Below are 11,761 nucleotides of genomic sequence, written 5' to 3' on the forward strand. Positions count from 1 at the left end.
CTCTCATTTTTTCCAGTCCTATTCCTCCTCTTCCTCTTCCTCCTCCTCCTGTTTTCCCTTCTGCTCTTCCTCCTGCATTACGCTTTCTTCAAACGGATTATTTTTTTAAAACGGCGTCGAAACCTCTAGGTTATCCACTTCTTTAATCTTCTACTAGCCCTATTACTTCTCCTGTATCTTTCCGTCTTCCTTCCTTGTCTCCTTTCTTCTTTTATTCTTTCCTTCATTTCCTTATCCCTCCTTTCCTCTCTCTCTCTCTCTCTCTCTCTCCCTTACTCCCTCCTTTCCTCTCTCTCTCTCTCTCTCCCTTACTCCCTCCTTTCCTCTATCCTCCTCCTCTTCTCCAAAGGAATCCTTCTTTCACTAGGGATCTTTTCCTGTTGAACAGCGCCGTCACTTACCACTCCTCTTCCTTCTGCTGCAGGTGGCGCCGCTGAGCCCCGTGCTGAGGGCCAAATCTGAGGAGAGTAGCTCCGTGAGGTCGTCTTCAGGAGTGTTCGAGGAGTCGTGCGAGGCCAGTAACGACGCCTCCACCACCGCCTCCGTCGAACTCAGCTCCGACAAGATGTAAGAGGAGCATCTTGCTAGGAGATCCAGTGGCTGGAACAGTGCTTAAGAGGTCCTGTTGCCGGGACAGTACAAGAAATCCAGTTTAAGGGGAAAGGGCTATTCAGAAAGACTTGCCTTATATGGGCCAATAGGCCTGATGCAGTGTTCCTACATTATGTTCTTACGTAACAGCTCTGCTCTTCTCCTGTCCATGATGTGAGAACGAAGACTGCGTAGGGCCACGCATGGCGATGTTAGTCTTTTCCATGGAGAACCTTCAAATGGTTACCAGATTTTTTTTTTCAAATTTCCTTCCTCAAACATTTTTTTACTCATAACATGGGAACGCTTCAACTGATCAGTTTCAAAATTTCAATGCTGGTGAACGGTAACTAGATCACGATTCCCTGAACAATAGAAATATGCAGGTACCCTATGACCAAGTTGAAAGACCCATTCACAGCATTCTGGGATAACTCTGATAACTTCTACAGCATTCTGCGGTGTAACTTTGCACGGTCAAAGCCAGGTGCCCCTAATTCGACGACGGTAGAGAGTGAAATTCAAGCGTGCAAGTGAAAATCTGTCAAGTTAACGTGTATAACAGCGTGATACTTTGATTTCCATTCAATCATGCTGTTCCCAGCACATTAGATACTTGTTTTCCTAAAACTCCTGCAGTGATCCACCTCACCAATATCACCGAGCAAAACGGTGGAGTGTGCATGTTAACTTGGATCTATTGCCTACATTACCTGCGAGTCATGTCATATATACAAACTTGTCTCCTTACCCCCACCACCTACTCTCGAATGCATCTGACCTTACCAATACGTGATCTTGCTGGTTCATGGCCTCGTATGTAACCTTTCTCCGAGCCTGATCTCATCTTGCAAAGGCTTTATGGTCATATATTTTCCCATTACAGTACGAGTATACTTGATGAAGGCCAGCAATGGGCAAAATATTATATTAAATGGATTCACAGCTATCAAGTCAAAGCCTTCACAGCAGTGCCTTCCTAAGAGGGTCCATGGCTAAGATAGGGCCTTTTTAGAAGGCCCACTGATTGGGCCAATGCCTTCCTAGGAGATTCAATACCTGGGACAGTACCATTCTAGGAGATCAAGTTGCTGGGACAGTACCTTTCTAGGAGATCAAGTTGCTGGAACAGTACCTTCCTAGGAGATCCAGTGGCGGGAACTGTGCTTTCCTACAATATCCACTGGAAGAGTCAGGGCCTTCATGGCAGAAGTGGCAAGGACAGTGCCTTCCTAGTTTCAGAGGCAAGACCAGTATCTTCTTCCGTCTAGTGGCTGTTCAGTGCCTTCCTGGGACATTTAGCTGGGACAGTGCCTTACAAAGAAATCAATAGAAGGATCAGGACCTTCATAGGGCAAGTGGGAGGGGCATTGCCATCCTAAGATATCCAGTTTCAGGATCATTATCTTCCTAGACGGATCCAGTAGTTGGGGCAGTGCCTTCGTAGGAGGTCCAGTAGAGCCTTTTCTCCCCTAGAATTACAAGCATGTGAGGATGTACCTTTCTATCAATCAAAGTTTATTCTCTATAAGGATTACAATGCGGGGTTTAAAGATTTTGGTTATTGTGTGGTTTACATGTAATAAAATACTAATTACAGAGAGGGCCACTAGAACACCTAGCATGGCTAGGCATTTCGGGCAAACTTGGATTAATTCTTAACCTTAAATTATTGCAAATTGTGGAGTAAGTTGACTAAATACTAAGTGACTAAATACCAAGTGACTAAATACTAGTTTGTGAGATTAGCTCAAGTGTCTGGCTAAATCGTACTGAGGGAACTAGAAGGGGCCAAATGTTCCTAGGAAGACAAGCAGCTAGGGAAGCGATTTCCCAGGAGGACAAATGACAAGCAATTGATTTTCCTAAAAAAAATCAGAAAGCTGCAAGGCATTTAGACAGTTGGATCATTGTGTTGGTTCACCTCAGAGTAAGTTCTGCATCTTACTTTAAGGAACAATTATGGAAGACATGTATAATTATCCGGGGCAAAAAAAATAAATAACAGAGCTTTGAGATAAAAAACTATGCAAAACCTGGATTTTTCAATCTCAAAACTCTGCTACATATATTTTTGTTTTTGCTACAGATTGGTATACAGGAAAAGAAGACATTATTACTTTTATTTCCATTAGGGAATTTCGTCTATAAGAGACTAAGTTAAACGTCGTGATGATACCTTTTGCAATACATGTGGGCTCTCAGCTATACTCCTAGGAACGTCGAGTGACTGGGATTCTAGGTTGTTTCCCTAGCAAGTTGTCAGCTTGTTCATACATGCTAGGGGAAAGAGGCTGTTCTTGTATTTCTCCTGTTATGCATTGCTGAGATTATGTTTCTTTGTGCACAGGAGATAAGGCATCTGTCGTGAGATTGGGAATTGTTCCTGGGTCACTGCTTAAGAGAATGGATCTCGTGAGATTAGGAATTGCTCCACGGTCATTCCTAAGAGAACATCCCCCTTGAGATTAGGAATTGTTCCACGGTCATTCTCAAGAAAACACCCCCTTGAGATTAGGAATTGCTCCACGGTCATTCCTAAGAGAACATCCCCCTTGAGATTAGGAATTGTTCCACGGTCATTCTCAAGAAAACACCCCCTTGAGATTAGGAATTTTTCCTTGGTCATTCCTAAGAGATTATCTCTGAGATTAGGAAATGTTCCACTGTCATTCCTAAAATAATAGCTCCTTGTGCCCTCTGCCAAGGTATAGGTGCTTTTTTCAATAAAATAATAACAATCCTTATTGGTTTGTAGATATTTTCTTCTAATCTTTCTCTCCATCTAATATTTCTCGCCTTTCAAATGATCTATTTCCAAGCTTTTTACCTCTTCCAATGACCTTTAGTATTTTTCACCAGTTGAAATAACCTCTCTCTCCTACCTTTTCACCCATCATATGACCTTTCCGCACCTTCTCACCTCTTTAAATGACCTCTCCTCCCCTCTCAACTCTCGAAATTGCCTCGGTTCTTCACTTATCGATTTGCCAAAAAGGACTGAAACTTCGTCTCAAGTTTCGAATTGAAATTTAATTTTGTTTCTTATTTTATCCATATTACATCATTATGCTAAAGGTGTGCAGAGTCATGTAAGGTTATGTATGATTCCTTATGAAGTACATTAAAAATACTTTTCTGCTATCCAAAACGTGGCTATCTTCTATATGTTTCTATTAATTAAATTCTATAAAATCTATTTGATGTTTATTGTGTCTCATCCTGAGAGATTTATTGACTGATCTCTGAAAAATTCCTTCACTTCATTCACATCTGATTCACATTTCATCATTGATGCCTACTCCTTAATTTATTAAGCATTGCTTAATACTATACATATTCCAGTGATTTCATTCATATTGCTTTAATATACATCCGATATCATACACATTTTCATACACATTCATCCATATCATACATTTCTCCTCTAACACATCAGACATAGATGTGTCACATCTGCGTTTGTTTGAATAACTGACCCATTTACTACGACTATTGTTGTGGAATTTCTATTCACTAATAATTCTCACTGGCAATGAGATATAAACAAGTATGGTAAATATATTATGGGTCCTATTATTTCCTGAGAAACAGGTGTATACATGCTCCAGGTGTATACATGCTCCAGGGATCAATGTCGTGAGCAAATTTCACTTTATGCATGTCCTTTGGGTTAGGAGCAACCACAAACTCGACTGAGAGTTATAGCTTCCCACCACAAGGTTAGCTTCCCACCACAAGCTTAGCTTCCCACCACAAGCTTAGCTTCCCACCACAAGCTTAGCTTCCCACCACAAGGTTAGCTTCCCACCACAAGCTTAGCTTCCAACCACAAGCTTAGCTTCCAACCACAAGGTTAGCTTCCCAAAGCAAGGTTAGTTTCCCAGCACAAGCTTAGCTTCTCACCACAAGCTTAGCTTCCCACCACAAGCTTAGCTTCCCACCACAAGCTTAGCTTCCCACCACAAGCTTAGCTTCCCACCACAAGCTTAGCTTCCCACCACAAGCTTAGCTTCCCACCACAAGCTTAGCTTCCCACCACAAGCTTAGCTTCCCACCACAAGCTTAGCTTCCCACCACAAGGTTAGTTTCCCACCACAAGCTTAGCTTCCCACCACAAGCTTAGCTTCGCACCACAAGCTTAGCTTCGCACCACAAGCTTAGCTTCCCACCACAAGCTTAGCTTCCCACCACAAGCTTAGCTTCCCACCACAAGGTTCATCTTTCCTTCGAAGGATCAACTGTGTGGGATTTTAATAATCGCCGAGTGATTGTTCCCTACAGTGGAGAGTATTTATGTATAAATCAAAGATTCAATTTTATGCTGTTGCAAGTTGCTGAGAGTTGCATGTTACTGAGAGTTGCATGTTACTGAGAGTTGCATGTTACTGAGAGTTGCATGTTACTGAGAGTTGCATGTTTCTGAGAGTTGCATGTTTCTGAGAGTTGCATGTTTCTGAGAGTTGCATATTTCTGAGAGATGCATATTTCTGAGAGATGCATATTTCTGAGAGATGCATATTTCTGAGAGATGCATATTTCTGAGAGATGCATATTTCTGAGTTGCACATTTCTGAGAGTTGCACATTTCTGAGAGTTGCACATTTCTGAGAGTTGCACATTTCTGAGAGTTGCACATTTCTGAGAGTTGCACATTTCTGAGAGTTGCACATTTCTGAGAGTTGCACATTTCTGAGAGTTGCATATTTCTGAGAGTTGCATATTTCTGAGAGTCGCATATTTCTGAGAGTCGCATATTTCTGAGACTTGCACATTTCTGAGACTTGCACATTTCTGAGACTTGCACATTTCTGAGACTTGCACATTTCTGAGACTTGCACATTTCTGAGACTTGCATATTTCTGAGACTTGCATATTTCTGAGACTTGCATATTTCTGAGACTTGCATATTTCTGAGACTTGCATATTTCTGAGACTTGCATATTTCTGAGACTTGCATATTTCTGAGACTTGCATATTTCTGAGACTTGCATATTTCTGAGACTTGCATATTTTTGAGAGATGCATATTTCTGAGAGATACATAATTCTGAGAGTCGCATATTTCTGAGAGTCGCATATTTCTGAGAGTTGCATATTTCTGAGAGTCGCATATTTCTGAGAGTCGCACATTTCTGAGACTTGCACATTTCTGAGACTTGCACATTTCTGAGACTTGCACATTTCTGAGACTTGCACATTTCTGAGACTTGCATATTTCTGAGACTTGCATATTTCTGAGACTTGCATATTTCTGAGACTTGCATATTTCTGAGACTTGCATATTTCTGAGACTTGCATATTTCTGAGACTTGCATATTTCTGAGACTTGCATATTTCTGAGACTTGCATATTTCTGAGACTTGCATATTTCTGAGACTTGCATATTTCTGAGACTTGCATATTTCTGAGACTTGCATATTTCTGAGACTTGCATATTTTTGAGAGATGCATATTTCTGAGAGATACATAATTCTGAGAGTCGCATATTTCTGAGAGTCGCATATTTCTGAGAGTCGCATATTTCTGAGAGTCGCATATTTCTGAGAGTCGCATATTTCTGAGAGTCGCATATTTCTGAGAGTCGCATATTTCTGAGAGTTGCATATTTCTGAGAGTTGCATATTTCTGAGAGTTGCATATTTCTGAGAGTTGCATATTTCTGAGAGTTGCATATTTCTGAGAGTTGCATATTTCTACTCTGGGTAGCAGTGGATGCTATTCCTGTTAATCTCATTTCCTCAGAACTCTCCCAGACACAGACTGTAATTTGAAGATGATTTCGGTATAACATAAATAATTTTATATTAAACTTATGTTTAGGGTTTTGTATAAAGGCCCGCACAGTTTTACCGCTCCTAGAAGTACAATACAATATAATCTGGTAGAGAATATGTATTCACAACATCTATGCCACTCATTAGGTATTTACTATGACCATTACCCACACAGGTACCTAGCTACTGTTATGCTAGAACTGCAGATAAACTAGATTCTTCTTGTCGCTATAGCTTGGCTTCTACTGTCTTAGTCTCTTAACTGCATCAGCACAAGGCCTATGGTATCCTATCAATTTGGATATAATAATAATAATAATAATATTTATTTCTACAAGTACATGTACAAGGTATACAGTCCTAGCTGACATCAATGACATACTACTCTATAGAAAGCAGCTTGTTATGCAGAGCATTTCGGGCAAATTAGGCCAGTTTTGTCCCAGGATGCCACCCACACCAGTCGACATGATTAAAATATTTACTTTAGATTCCCCAAGCTTATTTTCTTTGAACGATGCGCTACAGAAAACAAATATCTCTATTTATGGGTAACTCAGCTAAATATTGTTTCCACATTTTCTACAAGTGGTTGGTTAATAAACGAGGATAACCTATGAGAATCAGTCAACGATTCTAGTTTCTCTTAGTCTCCCGAGTCTTAAATCCTTTCCCAGGACCCAATGGAGATGGAAATTATGTCACTTTGTCCAACTTTTTTTTGTGTTATTTACTTAACCTAGGTAATTTACACGTGTTACTAGGTATGATTACTGTACTTATGTGTACCTATGCCTAAATAAACTTACGTACCCATATAGTTTTCACAGACCGTCTTGTTAAAGTATCTCTAATACACAACATTCCTAATATGAATCGAAGTCTTATCTGTGCTTTCATAAATGTGATAAGATAAGATAAGATTTCGTTCGGATTTTTAACCCCGGAGGGTTAGCCACCCAGGATAACCCAAGAAAGTCAGTGCGTCATCGAGGACTGTCTAACTTATTTCCATTGGGGTCCTTAATCTTGTCCCCCAGGATGCGACCCACACCAGTCGACTAACACCCAGGTACCTATTTGCTGCTAGGTGAACAGGACAACAGGTGTAAGGAAACGTGTCGAATGTTTCCACCCGCCGGGAATCGAACCCGGGCCCTCCGTGTGTGAAGTGGGAGCTTTAGCCACCAGACCACCGGGCCAAACGTTGCCAAATGCAAAAGCCTTCGATAAGTGTGATCACAGTGTAATAGTGCTCAAAATGTATGACAAAGGAATAACAGAAAAAGTGGGCAGATGGATCTGTAACTTCCTAGCAAGTAGAATACAAAGTCATAGCAAAGTCAGAGGCAGTTATAGTGAAAAGCTCTGTTCTACAAGGTACAGCACTCGCATGCACCCTTTTCACCATTCTCATATTTGACATAGATATGTAAGCAATTGCACCGTGTCCTCCTTTGCTGACGATACTAGAATTTGCATGACAGTGTCATCCATTCAGAACATTGCAAGGCTTGAAGGGACGACATTAATTAACCTAGTCTTTAACTGAGCATCATAAAATATCATATGAAGACAAATTTCAATTACTCCGCTATGGAAAACTCGAGGAATTAAAAACTGGTCGGAGTATAAAACAAAGTCCAACCACAAAATAGATCGAAAAACTAATGTGAAAGACCTGAGAGTGATAACGTCTGAGAATCTCACTTTCAAAGATCACAACAGTGTCTCTACCACATCTGCTATGATGAATAATGAGAACCTTCAGAAATAGGGATGACAAGCCAGTGGTGGTTCTTTTTAAATCACTTGTTCTCTCTAGGCTGGAGTATTGCTGTACACTAACAGCCCCTTTCAAGGCAGGCAAAATTGCAGACCTGAAGAATATATAGGGAATTTTCACTGCACGTTTAAGTACAATAAATCACCTAAATTACTGGGAACGGTTGACATCTCTAGACCTGTACCCATTGGAATGCAGGCGAGTAAAGTACATAATATACACTTGGAAAATCCTAGATGGACTAGTCCCAAATCTGCACACGGAAATCACTCCCTAAGAAAGAAAAAGACTCGGCATGCGGTGCAGCATCTCCCAATGAAAAGCATGAGCGCCGTTAGTAGGTTAAGAAACAACACAATAAGTATCAGGTTTCCAAGATTGTTCATCTGCCTTCCAGCATACATAAGAGGGGATTACCAATAGACCCCTGGCTGTCTTCAAGGAGGAGCTGACAGGCACCTAAACTCATCCCCGACCAACCGGGCTGTGGCTCGTTCATTGGTTTGCATGTGGCCAGTAGTAACAGCCTGGTTAATCAGGCCATAATCCATCGCGAGGCCTGGTCACGGACAGGTCCGCGGGGGCGTTGACCCCCGAAGCACCCTCTAGGTATACTAGCATTACCTCTACCACTACTTCTCCACTTCCTTCTTTCCTTCTTTGTCCAGTCTCTGTCCTCCTCTCCTATATATACTGACTCCCTCACCTTCGTGTGTTAGTGTGACTTCTAAATCGTTCAATCGTTGTGTGTGGGTTATATGTGTATTTCTTCGCCAATACAACACGCACTGCCTTTTTTTTTACTGTTGCTAATACTACTACCACCTTATTTCTATGTCTACCATTGCTGCACTACTACTACTACTACTACTACTACCACCACCACTACTCCCTCCTCCCGTTATATCACTCCTTTCCCCCGACCTCTGTCGTATTTTATATTTTAGCCGCCTTCCGTTCTTCTCTATGTGACTTGTTAATGGGCCAAGTCGAACACTAACGTCATGAGTTTCAGTCTCCTAAGAGCGGGTTATTCGAACATTGTAAGAGGAATAAGGTTATGGACAGATTATTATCCCAGAAAGTTAGTGACTCATGATAGCTCATTAAAGTGAGGATGTCATCCAAAAATATCTGTCTTATTTCAATGGGACCCTTTTTTTTCTCTAACCCAGGATGCGACCCACACCAGCTGCCTAACACTCAGGTACCTACTTACTGTTAGGTAAGGTAAGAATATTTTAATAGTAGGTGATTCTCAGGTAAGATATATGGACCGTGCATTTTGTAACAGAGACAGAAAGGTCAGGCAGAGTGTGTCTCTTCCAGGAGCTGGTGTTGGTGACAGTCAACAGGTTGGATAATATTATGGCAGGTAATGGGAACAAGCCCATTATCTGTCTTAGTGCTGGGGGTAATGACATTGGGAAGGGCAGGAGAGAGGAGCTGCTGGATAAGTACAGGTCAGCCATAGAAGTAGTTAGGTCTAAGGGAGGGATCCCAGTCATATGTAGCATCTTGTCTAGAAAGGGAGTGGACAATGAATGGATGTCTAGGGCAATTGGTATAAATTGCTGGCTAGACAGGTACTCCAAGGAACGTGCAATCCCATTCATTGATAACTGGGACCTATTCTTTGGCAAACATGCTATGTATGCAAGGGATGGGGTTCATCTCTCTGGGGATGGAGTGGTTGCATTAGCCAGTTCAATTGAGAGGGTAATTGATGACTTGTCTAGGAACTTAAACTGATAGATTATAGAGGTTTGGGTGTTTGTGGGAAACAATCAGGCTGCAGCATTAGGGTTAAAAACAGCGGTTATTGCCGGGATACCTCAGGGATATGTTTAAAAGACAGTATTCAAAATAAAGTTATTAGTAATGGCAAATCAATTGATCAACAAACAAAGAGATATATTAGAGGGCAACGAGTGACTAGCTCCCTTAAGGTTTACTATACAAATAGTAGGAGTCTAAGAAATAAGATAGATGAGCTAAGATTACTTGCAAGTGTAGGTAATATAGATATTATTGGTATAACAGAGACCTGGTTCAACCTGAGAGAGAAATGCCTTCTGAATGCAACATACAGGGTTATAAACTATTCCACACTGATAGGGTCAACAGGAAGGGTGGTAGAGTGGCGATGTATGTCAGAGAAAATTTAAATTGTCTTAGACATAATATAAGATTAGAAACATCGAACACAGAATCTGTTTGGTTACAGCTTCTCGAGGGACGTGACAAATTAATTTTGGGTGTGATTTGTAGGCCCCCAAACCTTGATAGGGAGGGCAGTAAGCTGTTATGGGACGAAATTCATAAGGCATCTAGATATGAAAATGTTGTGATAATGGGAGATTATAACTTTAGACAAATTGATTGGAACAATATGACAGGAAATCTTGAGTCTGGTGACCTTGATACGGTTCAGGATTGCTTTATAGAACAGGTTGTGACAGAACCAACTAGAGGAGACAATCTGCTTGACTTGGTTCTTGCCAACAAAGATTCACTAATTAATAACCTTGAGGTTAATGATGAGCTTGGGGAAAGTGATCACAAATCACTTAGTTTCAATATATCATGGAATTACCCAGATAACTGCAATCAAATATCTGTCCCAGACTTTCGCTTGGCCCACTTCATGGGACTGAAAAATTACCTGGGTGGGCTAAATTGGGATGTCCTGACTATGGGTCAGGTAGGTGATCTTGGTTGCCAACATGACGTTTTTCAGAGCATAGTTCTAGCTGCCCAGACAACTTTTGTTCCGAGTAGGGAAATCAGATCTAACAAAAATGATCCCAAATGGATGAACAATAGATTAAAACATCTCATTGGTCAAAAGAGAGGCATATATAAGCGTATCAAAAGAGAGGATGGGCAGTTAAGAAATCAACATATTCAATTAAAGAGAGATATAAAGGAATAAGAAAAGCAAAAATGGATTATGAGGCTAAGGTTGCAAGGGATTCAAAGACTAACCCAAAAGGGTTCTTTCAGGTATACAGTAATAAGATTAGGGACAAGATTGGCCCACTTAAGAGTAACTCTGGTCAGATCACTGACAGTGATAAGGATATGTGTGAAATTCTCAATACCTACTTCCTCTCAGTTTTCACCCAGGAAAATACTAGCGATATTCTTGAAAAAATAGATTATGTAGAACAGGATAATAAACTATGTACGATTGCGGTAACTAGTGACATGGTCCTCAGACAAATAGAGAAACTAAAACCTAACAAATCCCCAGGCCCTGATGAACTGTTTGCAAGGGTGTTAAAGGAATGTAAAGAGGAACTTAGCATACCTTTGGCTAATCTTTTTAACATATCACTACAAACTGGCATAGTGCCTGATAAGTGGAAAATGGCAAATGTAATACCTATTTACAAGGCAGGTGACAGGTCCTTGGCTTCGAACTATAGACCAATAAGCCTTACCTCCATAGTGGGAAAATTTATGGAATCAATAATTGCCGAAGCAATTCGTAGCCATCTTGACAGTCACAGATTGATTAATGAATCTCAACACGGTTTTAGAAAGGGGCGTTCCTGTCTAACGAATTTACTAACTTTTTTCACTAAGGTGTTTGAGGAGGTAGA

At 40.9% G+C, this 11,761-nt stretch overlaps 1 protein-coding gene across 5 annotated transcripts in view; it reads left to right on the top strand.

Moving 5' to 3' along the window:
- Nucleotides 1-3,790, top strand: part of LOC128703708 (cilia- and flagella-associated protein 251-like) — a 57,265-nt gene extending 53,475 nt beyond the window's left edge. For all 5 annotated transcript variants that reach the window (XM_070101323.1, XM_070101325.1, XM_070101326.1 and 2 more), the window contains one exon: nucleotides 425-3,790. In XM_070101323.1, coding sequence (XP_069957424.1) covers nucleotides 425-571 — 147 coding nt within the window. In that variant the 3' untranslated portion in view covers nucleotides 572-3,790. The remainder of the gene's footprint in view (nucleotides 1-424) is intronic.
- Nucleotides 3,791-11,761: the final 7,971 nt, after the last annotated feature.

The sequence above is a fragment of the Cherax quadricarinatus genome, chromosome 76, assembly GCF_038502225.1.
Source record: "Cherax quadricarinatus isolate ZL_2023a chromosome 76, ASM3850222v1, whole genome shotgun sequence".
Taxonomy (NCBI): Eukaryota; Metazoa; Arthropoda; class Malacostraca; order Decapoda; family Parastacidae; genus Cherax; species Cherax quadricarinatus.